The 23,540-nt window shown below is 46.3% G+C and overlaps 10 protein-coding genes across 10 annotated transcripts; 5 read left to right on the forward strand and 5 right to left on the reverse strand.

The window, feature by feature from the left end:
* Positions 1-226: 226 nt before the first annotated feature.
* Positions 227-2,325, reverse strand: VTP01DRAFT_6007 (uncharacterized protein; the record flags this gene model as incomplete). The annotated part of the gene is made up of 6 exons (XM_069384861.1): positions 227-620; positions 683-788; positions 853-1,264; positions 1,328-1,843; positions 1,907-2,171; positions 2,237-2,325. The coding sequence occupies 6 exons, from the start codon at positions 2,323-2,325 to the stop codon at positions 227-229; spliced, it is 1,782 nt and encodes a 593-aa protein (XP_069234707.1).
* Positions 2,326-3,174: 849 nt separating this feature from the next.
* VTP01DRAFT_6008 (uncharacterized protein) lies at positions 3,175-9,906 on the forward strand (the record flags this gene model as incomplete). The annotated part of the gene is made up of 8 exons (XM_069384862.1): positions 3,175-3,875; positions 3,945-4,303; positions 4,362-4,579; positions 4,637-6,352; positions 6,414-6,860; positions 6,928-8,329; positions 8,457-8,565; positions 8,652-9,906. The coding sequence occupies 8 exons, from the start codon at positions 3,175-3,177 to the stop codon at positions 9,904-9,906; spliced, it is 6,207 nt and encodes a 2,068-aa protein (XP_069234708.1).
* Positions 9,907-10,171: 265 nt separating this feature from the next.
* Positions 10,172-10,509, reverse strand: VTP01DRAFT_6009 (uncharacterized protein; the record flags this gene model as incomplete). The annotated part of the gene is made up of 3 exons (XM_069384863.1): positions 10,172-10,291; positions 10,351-10,428; positions 10,507-10,509. 3 exons carry the CDS (start codon positions 10,507-10,509, stop codon positions 10,172-10,174), a joined length of 201 nt encoding a protein of 66 aa, XP_069234709.1.
* Positions 10,510-10,694: 185 nt separating this feature from the next.
* VTP01DRAFT_6010 (uncharacterized protein) lies at positions 10,695-11,231 on the reverse strand (the record flags this gene model as incomplete). The annotated part of the gene is made up of 2 exons (XM_069384865.1): positions 10,695-11,146; positions 11,222-11,231. The coding sequence occupies 2 exons, from the start codon at positions 11,229-11,231 to the stop codon at positions 10,695-10,697; spliced, it is 462 nt and encodes a 153-aa protein (XP_069234710.1).
* Positions 11,232-11,618: 387 nt separating this feature from the next.
* VTP01DRAFT_6011 (uncharacterized protein) lies at positions 11,619-12,917 on the forward strand (the record flags this gene model as incomplete). The annotated part of the gene is made up of 1 exon (XM_069384866.1): positions 11,619-12,917. One exon carries the CDS (start codon positions 11,619-11,621, stop codon positions 12,915-12,917), a length of 1,299 nt encoding a protein of 432 aa, XP_069234711.1.
* A 381-nt stretch (positions 12,918-13,298) lies between these two features.
* Positions 13,299-13,988, forward strand: VTP01DRAFT_6012 (uncharacterized protein; the record flags this gene model as incomplete). Its single annotated transcript, XM_069384867.1, has 1 exon — positions 13,299-13,988. One exon carries the CDS (start codon positions 13,299-13,301, stop codon positions 13,986-13,988), a length of 690 nt encoding a protein of 229 aa, XP_069234712.1.
* Positions 13,989-14,064: 76 nt separating this feature from the next.
* VTP01DRAFT_6013 (uncharacterized protein) lies at positions 14,065-16,138 on the reverse strand (the record flags this gene model as incomplete). The annotated part of the gene is made up of 3 exons (XM_069384868.1): positions 14,065-14,373; positions 14,441-14,815; positions 14,876-16,138. The coding sequence occupies 3 exons, from the start codon at positions 16,136-16,138 to the stop codon at positions 14,065-14,067; spliced, it is 1,947 nt and encodes a 648-aa protein (XP_069234713.1).
* An 862-nt stretch (positions 16,139-17,000) lies between these two features.
* Positions 17,001-18,128, forward strand: VTP01DRAFT_6014 (mitochondrial 54S ribosomal protein uL2m; the record flags this gene model as incomplete). The annotated part of the gene is made up of 1 exon (XM_069384869.1): positions 17,001-18,128. One exon carries the CDS (start codon positions 17,001-17,003, stop codon positions 18,126-18,128), a length of 1,128 nt encoding a protein of 375 aa, XP_069234714.1.
* Positions 18,129-20,180: 2,052 nt separating this feature from the next.
* On the forward strand, positions 20,181-20,799 carry VTP01DRAFT_6015 (uncharacterized protein; the record flags this gene model as incomplete). The annotated part of the gene is made up of 2 exons (XM_069384870.1): positions 20,181-20,478; positions 20,549-20,799. 2 exons carry the CDS (start codon positions 20,181-20,183, stop codon positions 20,797-20,799), a joined length of 549 nt encoding a protein of 182 aa, XP_069234715.1.
* Positions 20,800-21,750: 951 nt separating this feature from the next.
* Positions 21,751-23,415, reverse strand: VTP01DRAFT_6016 (uncharacterized protein; the record flags this gene model as incomplete). Its single annotated transcript, XM_069384871.1, has 8 exons — positions 21,751-21,793; positions 21,853-21,882; positions 21,964-22,231; positions 22,303-22,427; positions 22,480-22,584; positions 22,645-23,086; positions 23,151-23,296; positions 23,354-23,415. 8 exons carry the CDS (start codon positions 23,413-23,415, stop codon positions 21,751-21,753), a joined length of 1,221 nt encoding a protein of 406 aa, XP_069234716.1.
* Positions 23,416-23,540: the final 125 nt, after the last annotated feature.

Consider the following 23,540-nt stretch of genomic DNA (forward strand, 5'->3'; position numbering starts at 1 on the left):
AGTGTATTGCAAACTAACAAACTCTTACTTCGCCATTGCAGATGGCTACCAATGCACTGTAGCATATTTCCGAGAGACGGCAGTGCAGGGATAGTCACACATAGAGTCATGATCTTGAATATAGATGGCTCCAAAGATAGTTTTCCATCATTTGAGATGAATGCGCATACAATTTTTTATTAAGCACTGCCCGAAGTTTCGAAGCCAAACAGAAAGGAAACGAGGCTTATGTAATAACAGTGGGTTGCTCGTGACCAGTAAACTGCGCAAGCCGAGTGATCTCCAATGCAACTTGGATAAGTGGCTCCAGGGCCTTTTGAGTTGTAGTCGCATACTCGGAGGGATCATTGCTGTACTTTTCGACATAAAGTCGTATCGTGGCTCCCTGGGATCCCGTACCAGACAGACGTACCACAAAGCGGGAACCATCCTGGAACATGACACGAATGCCTTGGTGACTGGAAATGCTGCCATCAATCGGGTCTTTGTACTCAAAGTCGTCCACATCCGCCACTGTAAATCCATTGAAAGTTTTACCCTTGATCTGTCCGCCACATAGACTGCGTAGATGGTCAATCATGTCATTAGCCTTTTGACTATCGACCTCTTCGTAGTCATATCTAATATAGATGTAATAATTAAGCAATGTTGTTGGCTTTTCACGTCGCAATTCCAGCTATACCTAGAAAAGAAATTCCGGCCATAAATCTTGTAGTGGTTCTGAAGGATGTCATAGACCGTAGTATCGGGCTTGGTCTTATTGACATGTATGACAATGCTTAGCCATGCTACATCATTAAAGAATATTCCGTGAGTTCTGGTACGCAAAGAAGATTTCTGTCTTCTGCTTACCCAGAATGGCCCATACACCATCCTTTTCACGGACGTGGTCTGAACCCGTTCCAAAGGACTCTTCGCCACATATCGAGCATCGTCCTGCGTCCATGAGGTTACCAAAGAATTTCCATCCAGTGGGAACCTCAAAGATCTCAAGTCCATATTTGTTTGCAACTTTGTCCAATGCTCGTGAGGTTGGCATGCTTCTGGCAAGTCCGTTGACGCCATGCTTTCGGAAGTATGGAATGACGCCTTCCTGGGCGTAATGGGCAATCACAGCCACGCTGTCGCTAGGTGTTACAAAGGCGTTCTGTCCCAACACCATGTTGCGATCACCGTCTCCGTCCGACGCGGCACCGAAATCAATTTGCTCCTTGTTGACGCGTTCCACAAGTTCCGCGGCATAAGTAAGGTTTGGATCCGGGTGCTTCCATTATGCCCGAAACGTTAGAATTTCTTGTCTGAATTGCATTCAGATCTTCTTTCATACCTGGCCGCCAAAATCAGGCAATGGCTCCGAACGCATGATACTTGACTCCGGCAGTCCAAACTCTTCCACAAAGATGCGTTTTCCATAGATCCCAGTGACTCCATGCATGCCATCAAAGAGAACTGCGAATCTCTTTGTATCTTGCAAAAATTTCTTGATACCATCAAAATCGAATATCTCCTTCATTAGGTCAACATAATCATCCACCCCGTCGATGACTTGGATGGTCATGTTTCCAATCTTTTGCGTGCCAAGCTCTGAATAATCGACACGAGGAATATCAGCGTACACGAGTTCTTTGATATTCTTTGTGATTTCGTAAATGCGGTTGGTCACGTTTTCCGGAGCAGGACCGCCGTTCCGGACATTATACTTGATGCCAAAATCCTTGTCTTCACCTCCCGGGTTATGCGATGCAGTCAGGAGCAAACCTCCAGTTGCTTTCAGTTTTCGAATCAGGTGCGAGGCTGCCGGCGTGGACACAAGCCCATTACGGGGAATAATGAGCTTGTCGACCTTTATGTGTGTAATATAAAGCTTAGAGATATTCATCCTGTTTTACACCAAGTTGGTTTTTACCCCTGCAGCAACGCTAAACTTGATAATAATCTGCATGACTCGGTCGGTATCATAGCGGCCATCGCCACCAGCAAACAACGTCGCGCCTTTGCCGCCGTTCTCAACCGCTGTGAGGATTGCTTGAATAAAATTCTCCGTATAGTTCTTTTGCTGAAAAATTTTGACGCGTTTGCGCAAACCGGAGGTGCCGGGTTTTTGGCCATCGTAAGGCTGTGTAGGCTCTCGGACAATTTCGACCATACCCTTTGTTTCAAACGCTGCAGAGCTGGAAAAAATGGAGCAGCCAAGAAAACACGAAAGTCATATTTATACTGAATCGGTTTAACAAACTTGCGTACTAAACGTCTTGGTAACGTCAACAGACTATAGCTCAAAAGTGTTTGCTTGTTTGCTTGCAAAATCCGTGTTTGCCAGGGCATTGCGAGTGTGTATTCTTAATCTCTTTCATCATCAGCAGTTTGCATTTCCAGAACCATGGAAATTTGATCTGCAACTGTGTATTCCTGCATAGTTTATACGAAGTAGTTTGAATAGTGGTCACCAAACTGCTCAATAGAATTCTTTATACTGTTTGATTACATGCAATCAAACCGAAAAGTTCATTTTCTGTCGCTTTCATTGTTGCTTAAAATGTCTGCCTGCATATGCATACGGATGGTATGTTTTTTGTTCCATATGCACACGTATCAGCAGAGAGTACATGCCATTTGTTTATAGGCCAAACATACGAATTGTGAGGTGAAAAATGTCTTCCCACCGATATTTCACAATTGTGAGGTGAAAAATGGCTTCCCACCGATATTTCACAGAGACAGGACCTGTCACGCGACGATTGACATCAATAATGGATCCGCATTGCCTTTTCTGTTGCTATTGCTGCTTTTTTTCCGTGGTCCTGTGATCACAGATAAGCGACGCTGCTAGCTGCATGGTTCGGAATTGATTGCAAGTAAACCCTTTCCTGTACGCTTATTGGATCCACTGCGTTGTCACATACACAGTTCTAGTCAAACATATTAAGAGGGTTAAGGTGGATGACGATGGCGGTGATGAGCAAGTTCGCAAAATAGTGATGATGGTATGGATAAACCGATGGAGACAGAGAGAAGCGCGTATGCGCGCATCACTCTCGAAACGATGTCTCACCTGGAGAAAAGGATTCGATTTCACTCCCCTGTTCAGTTTCCCTTTTCCACATCTTCTTTTCCATCTTCCCTCCCCACTCACTATCTCATCCTTTCTGTGTGTCTCACTTTCTCTCAATCAAGATGAAAGAAAACGTATCATGGGCCGAAGCTATTCCACCTGCGCAGGGCTTGTACGATCCCGATTATGAAAAGGATGCATGCGGTGTCGGTTTTGTTGTCAACATCAAAGGCAAGCGCTCGCACAAGATCCTCAGTGATGCCAGTAATATCCTGTGCAGAATGACACATCGCGGCGCTAGCGGTGCCGATATACGAGATGGAGACGGTGCAGGCGTGATGACAGCCATCCCGGATGAGTTCTTTCGTATCGAGACATCCCGTGACCTTGGGTTTGAGTTGCCTCCCGAGGGGCAGTACGCTGTGGGCAATATTTTCATGAAGAAGGAGAACATGGCCGAGAGCAAGCAGGTATTCGAGACTTTGGCCGATGCACTCGGTCTTCAAGTGCTCGGATGGCGACGCGTACCCCGCGACAGCAGCATTCTCGGTCCTGCGGCTCGCTCCAAGGAGCCCGTTATTGAGCAGCCATTCGTAATTGCCAAGGATGATAAAATGGATCCAAGACAATTCGAGCGTCAGCTGTATGTTTTACGTAAGCACTCTACGCACACGATCACCATGAAAAAGTGGTTCTATGTCTGCTCGCTGTCGAACAAGAACATTATTTACAAGGGTCAGCTGACACCAAAGCAAGTGTATGCTTACTTTTACGATTTGGTCAATGTCAAGTACACCACACATTTTGCTCTTGTACATTCTAGGTATGACTTCAGTTTCTCGTGAATACACTCACACCCATCCATACATTAAACTTTGCTTACTTTGTTTAGATTTTCCACAAACACGTTCCCTTCGTGGGACCGTGCTCAGCCAATGCGGTGGTGCGCACACAATGGCGAGATCAACACTTTGCGAGGAAACAAAAACTGGATGCGATCTCGCGAAGGTCTCATGACATCTGACACTTTTGGCGATGAGCTAGAATTGTTGTATCCAATAATCGAAGAGGGCGGCTCCGACTCTGCAGCTTTTGACAATGTTCTGGAGCTGTTGGTGGTTAACGGCGTCTTGACACTTCCGGAAGCAGTGATGGTTATGATCCCGGAAGCTTGGCAAAATAATCCACTCATGGAGCCCGAAAAGAAAGCTTTTTATCAGTGGGCGGCTACAATCATGGAACCATGGGATGGTACATACTACATCACTTACTGGAGAAACTTTGCAGTTAACCAAAGGAAAAATATCAGGTCCTGCGTTGTTTACATTTTGTGATGGCAGATATTGTGGCGCCTCGTTGGATCGTAACGGCCTTCGACCCTGTCGATTTTACATATTATCAGATGATACTATGATCTGTGCTTCTGAAGTAGGCACATTGCACGTGGATCCTGAGACGGTCGTCCAGAAAGGCCGATTGCAACCTGGCAAGATGTTACTCGTCGATACTGAGAAGGGCAAACTGGTGGCAAGTATCCAAACATAATTAGAAGATATCATTTCGAGTCTAATCTTTCTACGTTAGGATGACAAGGAGCTCAAGCTGACGACAGCCGCTAAAGCCAACTTTATGGACTGGATGAAACAACGAGTGAAATTGTCAGATATCGTCAAGGCGGCCGGGGATGGTTATCAGGACACGCTCGATGATTTCACTATCCACACAGATCCAAAACTCAAAGCTTTCGGCTATACGCTCGAACAGCTCAACCTTCTGATGATGCCTATGGCCAGTGACGGTAAAGAGGCACTTGGGTCAATGGGTAACGATGCTGCTTTGGCATGTCTGGCCAAGCAACCTCGGCTTATCTACGAGTATTTTCGACAACTATTCGCTCAAGTGACGAATCCACCTATTGACCCTATCCGTGAAGAGATTGTCATGTCGCTCGAGTGCTACGTGGGGCCAGAGGGCAATATCCTCGAAATGGATCCTTCGCAGTGTCACCGCATAGTTCTTCCTTCTCCAATTCTATCTATGCGAGAGCTAGCGGCGGTGAAGCAAATGGAAAAAGCATATTCATCGTGGAAAGTCGCCACTATCGACATTACCTTCCCCCGCGAGGATGGTATGGAAGGATACGTGGATGCGTTGGAACGTGTGTGTAACGAGGCAACCGATGCAATCAAGCAGCATTACAAGGTTGTTGTTCTATCGGACCGCGCAGTCAATCACGATCGTGTTGCTATCTCATCGCTTATCGCTGTTGGCGGCGTCCATCATCACCTAGTCAGAAATAAGATGCGCAGCCACATTGCACTCATGGTCGAGACAGCTGAGGCCCGAGAAGTCCATCATTTTTGTACACTAATCGGCTACGGCGCTGATGCCATCTGCCCATATCTTGCCTTCGAAGCCATGCTCAAACTACATCGCGAGCGTGCTGTGAGAGATGGCTTAACTCCGGAAAAGATCATTACAAATTTTACAAAGGCATGCGACAACGGTATCAAGAAAGTCATGTCGAAAATGGGTATCTCTACACTGGCTTCGTACAAAGGAGCGCAGATCTTTGAAGCCCTGGGAATCGATGATACAGTGATTTCACGGTGTTTCGCGGGCACAGCTTCGCGTATCAAGGGTGTCACATTTGATACTTTTGCCTTGGACGCACTTACATTGCACGAAGTTGGCTACCCTCGACGCAACCGCGTGCAACCACCTGCTTTGCCAGAGTCAGGCGAGTATCATTGGAGAGACGGGGGCGAGCCTCACATTGCGGAACCGTCTGGTATGGCAAACTTACAGGATGCTGTTCGGCAAAAAAACCAGTCATCCTACGACGCCTACACACGCAATGCCTACGAAGCCATCCGTGCTTGCACCCTCCGTGGTATGCTGGAGTTCAAATACGATGCTCGCAAACCGGTTCCTTTGGACGAGGTAGAGCCATGGACAAATATCGTAAAGCGCTTCGTTACGGGCGCCATGTCGTATGGTTCAATTTCCATGGAAGCACACTCGTCTCTGGCTATTGCGATGAACAAAATAGGTGGTAAATCGAATACCGGTGAAGGTGGTGAAAAGCCAGAGCGTTCTATTCCACGGGCCAACGGTGATAACCTACGTAGCGCCATCAAACAAGTTGCCTCTGGACGGTTTGGTGTCACTAGCTATTATCTATCAGATTCTGATGAGCTGCAGATCAAGATGGCACAAGGCGCCAAGCCCGGAGAGGGCGGTGAACTAGCTGGTAGCAAAGTGTCTGAAGAAATTGCTAGCACCCGCAAGACCACTCCTGTAAGTTTTCATTGTAGCTGGGACCGCTCGTCTTTAATCATCTCACATATCTGTACGATAGGGTATTGGTCTTATCTCCCCTCCTCCCCATCACGATATTTATTCTATCGAAGATTTGAAGCAGCTGATCTATGATCTCAAGTGTTCTAGCCCGAGAGCCCGTGTCTCCGTCAAGCTTGTATCTGAAGTGGGCGTCGGCATCGTCGCTGCTGGCGTGGCCAAAGCCAAGGCCGATCACATCCTTATCTCTGGACATGACGGTGGCACGGGTGCTTCCCGATGGACGGGTATCAAGTATGCAGGCTTGCCTTGGGAACTAGGACTAGCGGAGACGCATCAAACGCTGGTTCTAAACGATCTGAGAGGACGTGTAATCGTACAAACAGATGGGCAGATCAAGACAGGTCGTGACGTTGCTATTGCATGCCTTTTGGGTGCTGAAGAATGGGGTTTTGCCACCACCCCTCTCATTGCCCTCGGCTGTATCATGATGCGCAAATGCCACTTGGTAAGCACGTTTCTCTCTTCTCCTCTGTATACATTATCTAATATTTACATATCGCGGATATTTGCAGAATACATGTCCCGTCGGCATTGCTACGCAGGATCCAGAGTTGCGCAAAAAGTTTGAAGGCAAGCCAGAGCATGTTGTCAACTTCTTCTACTACGTCGCAGAAGAGCTACGTGGTATCATGGCCAAACTCGGTTTCCGTACCATCAATGAGATGGTGGGTCACACGGAGGTGCTCCGCACAAACGATGATTTACGTACTTACAAGACTGCCAACCTCGACTTGACACCAATACTGACCCCTGCGCACACTCTTCGACCTGGTGTTGCTACCTACAACGTCCGCAAGCAGCAGCACAATCTCTACGCTCGTCTCGATAACTACTTAGTAGATGAGTCGGAGCCAGCGCTGGCGTCCAAAGAGAAGGTTAACATTGAAAGTGAAATTGTCAATACGGATCGCGCCGTCGGTGCAACTTTGTCTTACCACGTATCGAAACGCCACGGGGAGGATGGATTACCACCCAACACTATCCATGTTTACTTTAAAGGATCTGCGGGCCAATCGTTCAGCGCGTTCCTTGCACCAGGTATCTTTTTCGAGCTGGAAGGCGATAGCAACGACTATGTTGGAAAGGGTCTATCGGGCGGTCGGATTGCCATTTATCCACCGAAATCCAGCGCTTTCAAGTCTGAGGAGAATATCATTGTTGGCAACGTATGCTTGTACGGCGCCACCAGCGGATATGCATTCATTCGAGGTGTCGCTGCTGAGCGCTTCTGTGTTAGAAACTCAGGTGCCATCGCCGTCGTCGAAGGTGTCGGCGATCACGGCTGCGAGTATATGACAGGAGGCAGAGTTATCATTCTTGGGGGCACTGGACGTAACTTTGCTGCTGGTATGTCTGGAGGTATCGCATATGTCCTGGACATGGAAGATAAGTTCAAAGAAAATGTCAACATGGAAATGGTCGAGCTGGAAAGTATCGACGAAGAGCAGGAACGAGCTCAAGTACGATCGCTCGTTGAGGATCACCACCGTCACACTGGATCCGAAATTGCTGCTCGTGTATTGGCCAGTTTCGACCACTATTTGCGTTACTTTGTGAAAGTCATGCCCATCGAGTATCGCCATCTATTGGAGTCTCAAAAGAAAAAGACAGCACAGCGAGAGCCAGCACCGTCGGCATCTACTGCCAAAGCAGCAGACGAGCCGAGCATTGAAGATGTGGAAGACAGTGCTCTCGACGAAGCATCGATTTTGGAACGACGTACACGACTTGATAAACTCAGAGGCTTCATGAAGTACAAACGACGCATAGATGAATATCGAAAAGCCAACGTGCGCACCAAGGATTGGAAAGAAATCAATAATCGACTTTCCCGGCCTCAATTGCACGAACAAGCTGCCCGATGCATGGATTGCGGCGTACCTTTCTGCCAATCTGATACTGGTTGTCCTATCGGTAAGTTACACGCTACATCGCATTGGTTGCCATAGTCGCATATCGCCCATGGTGATAAGTCACATTACTATGCCTGGTTACCTGGTTGGAATTGGTGTGCTAACTTGCTCCTATTTATGGTTTCTAGGTAACATCATTCCTAAATGGAACGAACTCGTGTATAAGGATCAATGGCGACAAGCGCTGGACCGGTTACTCATGACGAATAACTTCCCAGAGTTTACAGGTCGCGTCTGGTAAGCCAAAGATCCTCAAGCACCTTTTTACACCTCGCTAATCGTTTCTTTTTCCTCTTTCTTTCCCTTTTCCTTTGGAAATGCAGCCCGGCCCCTTGTGAAAGCTCCTGTGTGCTAGGCCTGACATCCCCACCAGTCTCCATCAAAAGCATCGAATGTGCGATTATCGATAAAGGTTTCGAAGAAGGATGGATTATACCGACACCTCCAAAGCAGCGCACTGGCAAAGTAGTCGCTATTGTTGGTTCAGGTCCCGCCGGTTTGGCAGCTGCAGATCAATTAAACAAGGCTGGACACACAGTTACCGTCTATGACCGCAACGATCGTATGGGAGGTCTTTTGATGTATGGTATCCCTAACATGAAACTCGAGAAGGCAGTGGTGCAGCGACGCATCGATCTCATGGAAGCTGAGGGCGTCACGTTTGTACCAAACGCTGAAGTCGGTGTCAACATCGATGCCAGAAAGCTCAAAGAAGAGACCGATGCCTTGATTATTGCTACAGGAGCCACGTGGCCGCGCGATCTAAAGATTCCAGGTCGCGACAGCAACGGTATCCATTTTGCCATGGAATTCCTGCAAGCCAATACCAAGAGTTTACTGGACAGCGAGTTGACAGACGGCAAGTATCTCTCCGCCAAGGATAAGCATGTTATCGTCATTGGAGGTGGTGACACCGGTAACGATTGTATTGGCACGTCAATGCGACATGGATGCAAATCGATTGTCAACTTTGAACTGCTTCCGCAACCGCCAGATACTCGAGCTCACGACAATCCATGGCCACAATTTGCTCGTGTTTTCAAACTAGACTATGGCCACGCTGAAGTGAAAGCCCATTTCCACCGTGATCCTCGGCAGTACTGTATCCTCTCCAAGGAATTCGTCAAGGACGACAAGAACGATGTACGAGGCGTCAAGACTATCAGAGTACAGTGGGAACGCGATGCTACTGGACGGTGGTCGATGACAGAAATACCGGGTACAGAACAGTTTTTTGAAGCCGATTTGGTTCTGCTATCCATGGGTTTTCTCGGTCCAGAAGACAGTATTGTCAAGCAATTGCATCTCAAACAGGATGCGCGCACAAACATAGAAACGCCAAGGGGCAGATACGAAACATCGGTGCCAGGTGTCTTTGCAGCCGGCGATTGTCGCCGTGGACAGTCGTTGATTGTCTGGGGTATCAATGAAGGCCGCCAATGCGCCCGCGAAGTGGACCTTTGGCTCATGGGTAACACATATTTGCCAGTGGCTGGTGGAATATGCCAGCGTTCACTGGAACATCTCGAGACGACTGATGGAAAGCAAAAGAAGGCAGCTGTCACTGTTGCAGCGTAACTAGCCATATGTAGTTTCTACTCTTAATAAAGATTCGCTCTGTATATAAGAATGCCGTTAAATCATGACTTTCGTCTGTTGCTGACCTCCTCCCATCATCCGTCAGAAAGGAGATGGGTGATCTGCTGCTATTTATTGCATGTGTATAAGGAAATGTCATTTGGTCATAGCTAGAAAGGTTGAGATATGCATGAATTATGCAAGTGGGGGAATGAAGAAATGTAGATAGACATAGAGAAGCGTTTTTGATACGTTGAGAGTGGTTTTAATTGTCTTTGAAAAAGTGCAAGACTGTGTTGATAACTATGATCGCAAGCACCGCTTTCAAAAGGAAAGCTCCATTCTTTCTGAATTCTTTCCCTGCCAACTTTGTTGGTGTGGGCACCTGTTTCACATAAACAATCAGTGCCAGTGCCGATTGCAGTGATGTGATTAGAATCTCACCAACTCCATTACTTCAGATCGGCGACCATCTGCTTGGTTAGAATACAAGTATCGTGTTGTTTTAATGCTTTTCGGGTCCTGTATCCAGCGTGATTAGTCTCTCTTTCGCTTTAAACTTTGGATCGTGTCTATTCAAAACTTTTTGTTAGTACATACCATTGCCGAGATATGCATGAAAGCGAGAAGCGGACTCTGACACGGAAGAACATCCAAAATATACTCATCCAGCTCGGTCAACAAACACCTACAATCTCGGATCTAACTTTTGCTCTTCAAAGCACCGTCTGCAAGCTCCATCTGACAAGAATATGGATTTTTCACCAGAGTAATAATTATTTTATTCATCATTTCTGGTCTGACAAGACCTGGACCATAGCCGCCTTTCGGTTATCCGGCAGTTCTATGAAATGCTTCAAGGGCGTAAAGAGGGGTTTAAACTGGACGAGGTCATTGTAAGCTACCCATTGCCAGGAACCATCGAGCTTTTCTGGCTCCATGACACGCAGCTGGGCCGGGTCTTTGGCCCTACCCGCCATGAAAATCGTAACATAGTGTTTTCCTTCGCTTTCCATGATGTCATTTGTAGCCGTGATAAAATCGATTTGATCAAGTTGCAAGTTTGTTTCCTCCAGGACTTCGCGTCGGGCACATTCTTCGAAATTCTCGTTTACTTCCAGGTGCCCGCCTGGTAGCTGCCACGCTCCCGAGCCGTGTGACCCTTTACGCTTCCCAATCAAGATCTTGACCCCTCGCTCGGTCTGCTTTGTTACAAAGCACCCTACACCGACACGCACGACTGAAAGGTAGTGGAGATCGCTGTAGAGTCAATGATGTTGATCATTCAACAAGAGCTTGCTGTTACTGATTTTACCTCCTGACATATGAAGAAGAAAAGACCGCAGCAGTAGCGAGAGAGGGCACAGAAGAAATGTTTGGCTCGTTCAAATGATCTACAGCTTTAACATCGATTGACCAAGTCCTTTTCATCTAATCATATATGATTATAGATAATGCAAATGATTCTTATTAGAAGGTGCTAAACATGCACAGCTGGGAGTCTCGATCAGTGTCATTCTGCTAGGTCTACTTGCGTGTGTAAGGTATCTGGATCTATAGCTTCTCCGTTAATAAAACATTGTCGTCGTATAAATAAGTAATATCGTCAAAGATTTGTGGATACAGTAACATGCAATAAGAGCTTGTCTGTGGGAGCATTTAATCGTCTGAAATTCGGGCCATACGTACTCTCCCATTTCTCAAAGTTTCTTATGAGTTATCGAGACTCAGAAGCAGCAAAGCCATCAAAAACCAGGCTTTCAGAAAAGAGCATACGAGATCAAGCAGCAGAGACACAGACCGTTGCCGAGACAAGCAAGCATGACTACGATGCAGCAGACGATCAGATTGATCAATCAAGATCTTCAGTGCAGAATCCGCGATATCTATACAATGAAGAGAGCGATCTCTGGTACGATTCAGTAACGGGAAGCTATTCCCGCTACGATGATCGCACAAAGACGTACATGCCTGTTCGTGTCATTGACTATCAAGACGACGACGTTGCTGATTCTGGTGAGCCGGATAGTTCAGCGACCTTGCGCCTTGTCGTACAAGGGTCGAAATTGCTGCCTGCTGGCCACATTGTCCTGGTAGATGCCAGCGGGCTGACGGTCGGCCGGGACAAATCGTGGGATAAACGTCTTAGACTTGCGGAAATGGCAGTGAGCAAGTTCCATTGCCAAATATACTATGATCCTGGAAACGTGGGTGTGGGCGACAGCGAGAACAGCAACGATAAAGAAGGTTTTCGAATCGTGGACGTTGGATCAACTAATGGAACATATTTAAATGGTGAAAGATTATCAGAAAGCAAGAAAAGCAGCGTACCGAGGCATCTCAGTCACTTGGATCTTGTTCAAATCGGATCAACGATCCTTCAAGTGCACCTGCACCGAAATGAATGGCCTTGCAAGCAGTGCCAAACAACTAACGATAATGTTATCGATGTCGCAAAGATGAATGCCCCAAAGGAAAAGCAACAACAGCAACAGCAACAGACGACAACGACCATAAAGGATCTGTTTAGACCGACAATCCTAGATCACAAAAGAGAACTGGCTCTATTGAAGAAAAAGTATGCGGCCCCGATGAGCCCGGCAATGCGCCCCAAATTTATCGACAGAAGGCGATGGAAGAATGATGGTGGCGGAAGTATCGTGGACGATCACGAAAGAGATGCCCGTTATCATGATCAAAAGTATAAATCATTTTCCAGTCGTCTAGACAGCCTGCAACATTCTCCCCAACCTTTAGATGCCATCAAGACGACAGCTACTCCGGTGGGAGGGATAGGTGATAAATTGCTGCGGAAAATGGGCTGGAAAGAAGGGCAAAGTCTTGGTCGCACAGGCACCGACGGCATTTTGGAACCAATTAGTCCTACTCAGCGTGGGGACCGACGCGGGCTAGGAGGAGAAGCAGGAGCGTCCTGGAAAAAGGAATCACCCTATCAAAGAATTAACATCACAACCCGAGAACGTTACAACTCCTCCTCCACTCAAAACTGAACGACGATACCATCCTCATGTAGATAGATACTGTTAATGCTCTGTATATACCTGCAAGAAGAAAATAACAATGATAAGCTCCTATAGCGGAGCTACGAGCGCTCATGAAAAACACCATGTGAACACGTCCAGAGATCATATCAACCATTCCTTAAAACAAGGCATTGTATGCAATAACCTGTTGCTTGCGTGATTATGCCCTTCTGACGCATTTGATCGAGTGGTGGTCGCTTTGTTCCTGCTGGAACTTTCTCCGGTAGCTGAATGAAACTGCCGCAGCCAATAGGGATTTTGTGACGTCATGTGTTCACGCAGCAAGTTATAAAAATGCCGCTTGAGTTCCAGCCCGTTCTCTTTCGTTCTTTCTTCACTTTTCCCAACATGCAGATCTTCGTAAAGACTCTTACCGGCAAGACCATTACCCTCGAGGTCGAGTCCTCCGATTCCATTGAAAACGTCAAGCAAAAGATTCAAGACAAGGAGGGCATTCCCCCAGACCAGCAGCGTCTCATCTTTGCTGGCAAGCAATTGGAAGATGGCCGCACCCTCTCTGACTACAACATTCAAAAAGAATCCACTCTCCATCTTGTCCTGCGTCTCCGTGGTGGTATGCAAATCTTTGTCAAGACCTTGACTGGCAAGACTATCACCCTTGAAGTTGAGTCTTCTGACTCTATTGAAAACGTCAAGCAAAAGATCCAGGACAAGGAAGGCATTCCCCCAGACCAGCAGCGCTTGATCTTTGCCGGCAAGCAGCTCGAAGATGGCCGCACTCTCTCTGACTACAACATTCAGAAGGAATCCACTCTCCACCTTGTCCTTCGTCTCCGTGGTGGTATGCAAATCTTCGTCAAGACTTTGACCGGCAAGACCATCACTTTGGAAGTCGAATCCTCTGACTCCATTGAAAATGTCAAGCAAAAGATTCAAGACAAGGAGGGCATTCCCCCAGACCAGCAGCGCCTCATCTTTGCTGGCAAGCAGCTTGAGGATGGACGCACTCTCTCTGACTACAATATCCAGAAGGAATCCACCCTTCACCTTGTGTTGCGCCTTCGTGGTGGTAACTAAAGGCCTCCATAGTCATTTTGATATGCACTAGCAACAATAAAATGGCGTTACAACTTGTAGCTTTAAATTTCGTCCTTTATTTAGTTTCTTTTGATATTGTGTTCCTCGGTGCGTTGCTATTCAACCACCGTTTTGCTCTTTCCAGATCTTCGTCTTCGCTTTCTAGTGCTTTGACGCACCACGGTAAGGTGTACTGGCCTTGAGTTCCTTCAACCAGGGTTTCCGCTAGAAATTTCTTCCTCGTTGTGGCTTCATCCACGCAGAGATACAGCTCTGGATCAGGACTTGGTTTGCCAAGCTGGCGCTGCACAGATTGTACCATGGGTATGAGCGTTGTCGCTGCTGTATTTGCGTCTTGTGGTTTCTGTGTCCCAGTAGCACAGTACTGAGTAATACAATGAGTATAATCCAATCAGAACGATGACGCGATCGGCCGGTAATCATATTCTTACCTTATTGCGACAGTACGCATGTCCGCATCCTGTCGTCAGCTGCGAATGTAATTTGCGTGCCACCCGTTGCATCAGTTTTACATTTTTTGGATCATCGTCAGTGACCCAAAATGGTCCGAAACAGTACTGACACAATCCAAGTTTGTTTTTGGCTCGCAAGCGCACACAGTTTCTGTTACTGCAAAGAAGAGGTAGTCGCTGGTTCTGTCGCTCTACTTCGTGAATCTTTGCGTGCACTTGGATGTCTTTGATGGGTATCTGTTTGTGGCATTTCTGGCAAGTAATTGTCCTGCTCCCGCAATAGCTTTCATGGGAATGGAGATTTAACAGTCTATCGCGAGGATACAGTGACGGAGGTCCCTGTGCGACTAGAGTCTATGATAAATAACATATATAAATAACGATGTTGCCTGACATTGATAAAGTGACACTCACGTGGCAATATCGGCAAGATATTAGCTTTTCAGGGCACTCTGCTCTTCTATGCAAAGAGAGAGCTTCATATGATTCGCTTGTAAAGTCTTGACATACACACGTTTTGGGCGAGTGATAATATTCCATGTGCTTTGCCTTGTCAGATGTTTCACCAACGTATTCACATTGTTCGCAGTGCCAGTGCTGTTCTGCTTCTGCGCTGCCCTTTTTAAGTACCCTTCCACACCCCTCTGGGCAAAGAATATTATTTCGCATACAGAATCCTTCGTGCAGCATCTGTATCCTTTCTGGAACCCAGGATCGGCAATTCTTGCATTGTACATATCCTGCCTCGTTTGCATGTAATTCGTTGTTATCTACAGCCATCATGTCCTCCTCTGTGTTGTCGCGCAGCTTGGCCACCCACGAGACAACAGCATCTGTATATCCGTGGATACCCACAATATATTCCTTCGAAGGAGCCAATGCAATCCGACGATTCGATGCCGTTGAGAAATCGCTGTATTCGTGATTTTCCAAGGTTGGACGCTGGTAATCTTCTGCGCTGGTATTGATTATCACGTCTACGATGCCAGATTCGACTGTAACTTGAAGCTCAACAGATGTTGCGTTTTCTGTAGCAACGAGTTTGCAATATTTATATGCGCCCTTTTCCACAGATATCCCAGAAATAGGTTCGTTCAATTTCGCTAACGTTTTTTCGTTTGATTGCTGCATCGTCTGGTACTGTTCTGGAGTCGTTTCTAAATCCACTTCAAGATCGGTATCTGTAATGCAGACAGCCGGTTCCGGTTTGAGATCCACCACCAAGAATGGATACGTTTTGGATCCGTAGCGGCAGCTAAGCGTTTGCCCTGCAGTCAGAGTAATGTAGTGTGTTCGCAGATGCGCTTCCAACGCTGCACGGTAATCTCGGATATCGTTGTAATCGGGCGATAGCAGCCGCAGCTTTGCCCACGTTCCTTTCGGCAACGATCGCAACTTGATCAATACCCGCGATCCAACTGAAAGTTCGAGGTACTCGCGCATCCATGCTGGTAACTGTATAAAGTCGCCCTCGCTCGAGAATTCCTTGACGCCAGCGTGGACAACGTTGCTACTGTTGTGTGGATGCCGTAACTCAAACGTCAACGGTGAAGGTGGATCTTGATTGCTCTGCAAGATCTCTTCCAGAGCTGACGACGGCAGAATCACCTTGTCGCCTGCGTCCAGAGAGCTAGGTGCCGATTCTACAAGGAAAACTTTGGACCATAGACGGCTCATTCGTTATTACGTTTTTACGAAAGTGATATAATAGTAATAAAGGTTGTAAAAGGTAAAGGTCTACGAAGTGCTTCGGAGAAGTCAAAGCTAAGTGCAAGCTGACAGATTTGTCATCCAAAGACCTCCAAAATTGCGTAATTACTGTAGCTTGTCAAATGCCGTAGTCGTTTTTTCTTCTCGCTTACGGCCACGTAAGTAGATACCGTTTTATATGTTAGCAAGTAGCAAACGGGCATTGACAAAACTTCCTAACTTAGGCGCTGTATGAATCCTTGCCTGACTCAAATCGGTAAGGGTCACAATAGTTACCATTGCCTTGGATACTGTTGATAACATGCTGCTACCGTGATGCCGCTATCCTAAATATTGTACTTCGTTTTAGTCATAACCTTTGGTTTATCTATTTTTGCCTCGTAAACAAAATGAAGTTAAATCTGCAGACGACAGCAGCTTCATCTAGGTCACACATACAACGTCTTTTATTGTGCTGTTAAATGAGAATCAACGAATTAGTCAATCTGCCGGCCAATGTCGAGGTAAAGATTAGTTTCTTCATGTCATAGATCCGAAAGTGGTATCAATGATTGCAATGGCCTCAAGTAGTATACAAAAGATTTCAAGTTATCTACAAACAAATGGATAATTTTCCTGCCTCCATAATAGCTATTGATACTTGACATCTTCTGTATCGCAAATGTTCCTTCGAAATCAAATAATGGTAAATGTAGCCTGCACAGACAGCACCCTTTTTGACAGTTACTGGATTTGGAAAGAAAGAATCGGGCTTGCATTCGACAGTCCCGATTTTTGTTTTCACGTCCGGCCCAGGTCAGCTCTCTCTCCTTCCCAACACAGCACTAACATGTTGCGATTGAGCAGTGCTGCTCGGCTCTTGCAGCCGTTGAAATGTAGACCAACGCTTCCCGGCGCCAGCGTTGGCGTTCGACCTCTTTCCAACAATATTCGACCCAAGTTCGTTTCCACCACCACCAGACGATTTTACTCTAGTGAGAAGACCCCTCAGCAACCTCCTACTTCTTCGCAATCGGTCGAGTCGTCATACGTCGAAGTGTTTAGCACGCAGGGCTACGTCGGTAGACACATCAAATCTGCAGCAGATCCTTCCAAGCAGTTCAAGACGTACAAGCCCACCACTCCGGGCAAGCGTTGGTTGAAGCGCGTTCCTCGCGATCACCTTTACAAAGGGCGAGCAGTTCGCCGCCTCACTATTGCAAAGCGCAGCACTGGTGGTCGTAACAACACAGGCCGCATCACTGTCCGTCACCGAGGTGGTGGACACAAGCGACGTATCAGAATCATTGACTGGTATCGCAAAGAACCTGGATACCACGAAGTTGTCCGTCTCGAGCACGATCCCAACCGAAGTGCCTGGATTGCATTGTTGAGACACTGCGAGAGCGGAAAGCTAAGCTACATTGTTGCACCCCACGGTGTCGGCCCTGGAGACAAGATCAAGAGTTACCGCAGCGAAGCAAACCTTGCTAGTCAAGATGGTATCACCCGCACAGTCGCTATCGATATTGGAAACTGCATGCCCCTAAAGATGGTACCCGTCGGCACTATCATTCACAACATTGGTCTCAAGCGTAACGGTCCTGCAGTCATGGTACGATCAGCCGGTACATATGCACAGCTTCTTCAGACAGGCGAGACTGGTTACGCCCAGGTGCGACTTTCCAGCGGCGAAGTGCGCAAAGTCCCTGTCGACGCATGCGCTACTATTGGTGCAGTGTGCAATCCTGATCATCAGCACGAAACGCTAGGCAAGGCTGGTCGATCGAGATGGCTGGGTATCCGACCTACCGTGCGTGGTGTAGCAATGAACGCTGTAGACCATCCTCACGGTGGTGGTAGAGGTAAATCTAAGGGTAACAAACATCCAACTTCACCTTGGGGTGTTTTGGCCAAGGGTGGCAAGACTAGAAGAAAGCCGAACCCAATGGTTGTCAAGCCTCGACCAAGACGATAAACGAAATACTGTGTGCTTGTCAATGTGTATTTAGATCTCTCTCTCGTTTGCAAACTTGTACTCTTCCCCCCTTACTGTTTTTGCTTCATCATCCTCGTTTAAACATTCGAAAATAATTTGATCTCTCTCTTTCTCTCTGTCTAAAAGAAGAAGAAAGTAAAAAAAAGGAAAGATGCATCGTACGATTCTGCTGCTACTGCTACTCCGTGTTAAGAAGCGTGGTACTCCACGGACAAGAAGGATAGGAAAGGAAAGTGGAGAGAGCGGCATTCTAAGGAGCCTGAATCTTCATTGTTCTTCTTTGATGGAGGTTGAAGAAGAAAAAGTATCAATCAGCTTTCACATACTTGCCCCACAAGCTCCTTACAAGGCACCACCTACCACACGTATGCACCACTCTTTAATTACCAATATGACGAAAATGTGACCGTTAGGAGAAAGAGGAGAACAGGGTGCTTATAGGAGAGGGGTCATATCGCATGGCTCGACCACTCGCACACCGAGAGAAGTTGCGGGGATCGGTTGCAGCCATGGTATCCGGCAGTCGTCCCATTTCAGGAATGTCCATCGTAAAACATTTTACAATAATATTTCGGGTCTGGGATCAATAACGAGACAAGAGACAGAGGAAGAATGCAGAAAACCGTATACTTTAAGATTGGTGGGGAGTAAACCACAGAAATCTGATACTAACAAGTCCTTACTAGACGATAGCAGAATGATCGAGCTTGCAAGGTTTGCATTGCACATGTTTTGAACACGTACGTTCCAGTCTTAGCAAATCGACAGTAATGGATCTCCGTGTGATATCTATATGGTTAGAGGTATCAATAATGGCAATATAGTCGACATGTTAATATGTGCAGAGTTGTTGTTAAAGGATGTTTGATTTCAAAAGAAGGGATATATAGTTTCTATCTGCGTCCTCCTTTAGAGAATATTCAGCTTTCTAGTGAAACGCGAAAGCTGATGCGTTGTTTTGACATGCTGTCTGCGCCTCAGACGCGCCCCTGGATAGAGATGCAAGTTTTCCGTACCATCGTCGATTGTTTAGTAAAAATATGCAACGTTCTGAGGAACGAGGTCTGTTCAACCGTGAGAATTATGTGAGCTAAAACGTTGCGAAGACCTCTCTCCCTGTGTTCGCCGTCCTAAGCATAGTATCCCACTATATATTCGGTGGAACTCTTTGGCATGCATTCATGAGGATGACGATGCTCATTATATACTTCATTCTGTGTACATATGTAAAATTTTTCGACAGTGGCATTTTCTGCTTATCGTCGTTCGGGTGGAAACTTCTAACTTTTTTTTGACTTTTGCTGTGCTGCGCTGTCAACGGCCTATCCTCACCTGCTCAACGTTACACTATACGCCACGTTGCTATCAACCGGCGTGAAAGTTTAGAAACACAGTCGCTTCTGGATCGAATCATCTAATAAACAGATCATGTGCTTGATAATATTCGGGTTTTTAGCTAGAATCAGTCAACACACAGTAGAAAACTTTAAAATAAAAAGTAAGCACTAGAGTTTCCCGACGATCAGAACGCCTAGGAACACGCAGATGTATGCCAAACAGGTAACCCGATTGAAATAGCACTGCTGGGATGAAAAAGATTGACAACAGATGGAAGAAGATTAACCTACTTTGTACTCTATCTACTAGAGACAGGATTCAAATCTGAGTCGTTCACATATGTAACAGATAAAGCACGATCTCTGCAATGTCCAATGTTCATTTGGTGAGTACAAGACCAACAAGAAGGATGCAATGCTACCTCATAGTAGAAGGGATGATGATAGTTGCGAGCATCAGGGGGTGGGGGTTTGGAGGAAGGTAGTATGATATGAATATACACGCACACACGCAGCTGGTATAATATTGAATTTATCCCCTTGTTCCCCCGGGTTGTTTGAGAGGGTCTGGGCCACGCCGCCCCTCACGCAGGGAGGTTTCATTTTATAGCATTGGAATATAAATACCATGGGCTTTCGTGAGGTTAAGCCTGCTATTCTGTCTTTTCCTTCCCTTTCCTTTCTCTAAATCTCGATGATGCTTCTTACCAACAGCGAGCTACAGTTCGATCAAGGCATAATGCGACTTTCGAGTTTCGACCCTCTCTCGAACCAAATGAAAACACGTATCCTCTGTCTCCCTGAGCTTCCCGCACTCGAATCTCTCGAACACCTCTTTACAACACCCGCCACACCATCACCAACCAAAGATAGCAGTAATAGCAGTAGCTCACTGCGCGTCTCAAAGTCTCTCGTCAGCAAGAGTTCTGCAGCGCGACATGGCAAGGCTCCACGTCGCTGCTACTCAAACCCTTCGCTCTCAAAGATGAATGGTGCGTCCCGTCAGGGGGGACTTTTTGTGTTAATATATCCAGATTAGATTACTGACTCTTGTTATCTTAGGTGAATCCCACCGGTCTCTCCGCCGTTCCTCATCAAAACGCAGTCTCTCCAATGCATTCCATGCTTTGATTAAACGAGCGAAACGGATGAGCCGGCCATCAACATCATCCTGGCGCACCGAAACCGTGTTAATGGACATGGATGACAGTGACGAACGACCTTCTAAAAAGAAGCGATGCAACCAAAACGCCCGTGTTCACGTTGAAAACTGGTGGTCATCATCGCCACCCCTATTGCAAGCCTCTTTTTAGAACTGCTAGTCGATCAGTATTTATTATCATCATCACTATTGCTACTATTCTTCCTTCATCCCTCTCAGTCGTTTGCTCCCCCATTTGCTACTTTATATTTTTTAAAATTATGGCCCTTGATGTGTATCTTGTAGATGTAACATCACACACACACACTCATTCACGTACACACACGCACTCTCTCTCTCGCATACATCCATACCCTTTTATTCCCTCATCTCCGTAAACCCCCCATTCCTTGTCCTTCCTTTTCATCTTTACTCTCTTTTCGCAACCAGTTTGTGCCCACATCCATTCGTTCATTTTTCCTACTACTATTAGCCTACTTTTTTCTTTTTTGAAAAAAGAAGACACCCTTCGAGCCGGTTTCTCTTGAAGTTCACTTTCCTTTTCAACTACATAAAAGAGGAAAACCCGAGAGATTAGTCTTTTTCTCGGTTAAACTTAGTCTTTCTGAGCCCTCGTGGGTTTCTTACTACAAACAATCATGCACACATTGGTCTGAGTAACTGTTTACAGATACGTATAAACGTGTGATCGAGCTGCTGTGTTGCCCGTCATCCCATATAAATAGATTTTCCGAAACTGGCTTGACGGATGCATTTCTGTATGATAGCATGTGTTTCTACATATTGCTGCTCTCCCCGCATCTATCCTTACAGTGTTTACGCACTCGGATCAATCGCGGAAGCGAGCTGGACTTATCACCAGTAACAGGAACTCACACATCCATCATACTATAAAGTACGTAGCTACGAAGATGCCAGAGCTGTCAATTACAAATAACCATGAAAAACTTTTCAGCGAGTACAGACAAAATGGTATTTGCTCAACGCTTGTCTGAAAAAGCGTGTCACGACAGAGAATATGTTGAAATTACAGGTTGCAAAACTTATTTATTGACGTTGGAGTTAGAAATCAAACTCCTTTTGGAATGTTTTTATGCACATTCTATAACATAGTATCTTCAGGGTCGTAATTATCGTTGATAAGCCTAACGCAATAGCGTCAGAACAAGTTCTTACATATAGAGACAAGTTACAAATAGCTTACCTATACACATACGTCGGTGGTGCAGACCCTCTATATTGTAGGACAAAAAGGTGAGTAACAATACTATACATCTAACAATCAATTGAATCCCATCCCGCACTATAGACTTACAAGTTATGTACAAAGAGACTGACAAGGTCCGGAACAACATAGTCATAGTACGGGTTAGAAACAGCGACCTTGTCGATAATCGGACCCTGCTGGAAATCTAATACATTGTTGGGCGCGACTGTAATGTTGAATGTGTCGGCATCGTATGCAAAGACCGGAGACAGCTTATACAGGGCGGAGCACACAAGTACAGGTGTAGCGTGATGTTTGGCTGCTGCTGCGAGCAAATGCGATCCGGTAACAGAAACTAAACCTCCGTTGGCGAGGACTTTGTGGAAAAACATCATCAGCGCCAGTCTTATCACACACATATATTTCGCCGTATATTCTCTTGATTACCTGCGTGAGCACCCAAAACGACCTTGTTGACTCGTGGCATGGCAGCAAAGATCGCAGAGTCGACAATGACAGTCGTATCTATACCGGCTTTTGACAAGACCGCAGCCATCTCGTGGCCCTGATAGCTAATATAATGTCAGAACAGCCAAATTGTACTCTACATATTGCAATACCTACGTTGGTGCTGTCTCTGTTACTATTACTTGAAATTTCCGCTTTTGAGCTGCACGGATTAAGAACTCTTCAACGGTTCGTGATTTACCGATGGTCATGATTACTTCGCTGTAAACACGGTCGTGAGTAATTCATAATATATGTACGCATCCTTTGTCAATCATTTACTTTGCATGGATATAGTCCACTGCTTGGTCTGCAATGCCTTTGTATACACTCTCCAAATCTGCGATAATTTCATCGTTGATTTCTTGGATAATAAGCGGCTTGAGATTGTAGGTAGAAGGCGGCTTTTCATGCGAATCACTGGAATCATCCGCGGTCTGTTGACGGGCAGCCGATATGTCTGCAAGTAAATGGAACATGGATGACTGTGTCGATAACTGTGGCCGTTCGCCAATTTGACTGCTGGTAGTTGACATGTTCTTTCCACCACCACCACCAGCCAATACGTCGTTGCGATCATTAAAGTCGTCGTCATCTTCGCCGAAACTGTCATCATCATCGCCTCCCTGTTCCATATCCAACACATCATCTGTTTCCAGCTCTCCTCGCGCAACTTCTCGGATCACTTTAAGCACTCGACGGACAATGTTGCCTACGGCCAATTCTAAAAGAAACGTTTGAAATTTAGGGCAATATGCGCTGATAGCATTGAATCGAAATAATGTTACCTTTTGGTTGCGCAGCAGCGAGACGTCGACCGACAGACTTTATAATATCCAGCAAGGCGTCTGCGTCGCGCCACCGGGTCAACGATACCGCTTGTCGAAGAATCACTGCAGTCTCTTTAGCAACTTCGTATGAGCCAATGACTTGGCTTGAACAGCATGTCAGTAACTAGAGAAACCACAGAGACATTGAGTAACCCGCTCACCGTCTCTTGAGTCGCGTAATAAAGTTTTCGATTTGTGCCTCAAGCGTACTAGGTATGGTCATTATTACAGTGGCAATGTGCTGTTATACAACTTTTCTTCAGCCACGGGAAATGCGTCAAAAATCCCAGTCGGACCAAAAAGGAGGTTCCTTCACTTGATTGACTCTTGTTTGCTGGAGAAGAAAAA

Source organism: Rhizomucor pusillus (assembly GCF_041956525.1).
Source record: "Rhizomucor pusillus strain CBS 183.67 unplaced genomic scaffold VTP01scaffold_28, whole genome shotgun sequence".
Taxonomy (NCBI): Eukaryota; Fungi; Mucoromycota; class Mucoromycetes; order Mucorales; family Lichtheimiaceae; genus Rhizomucor; species Rhizomucor pusillus.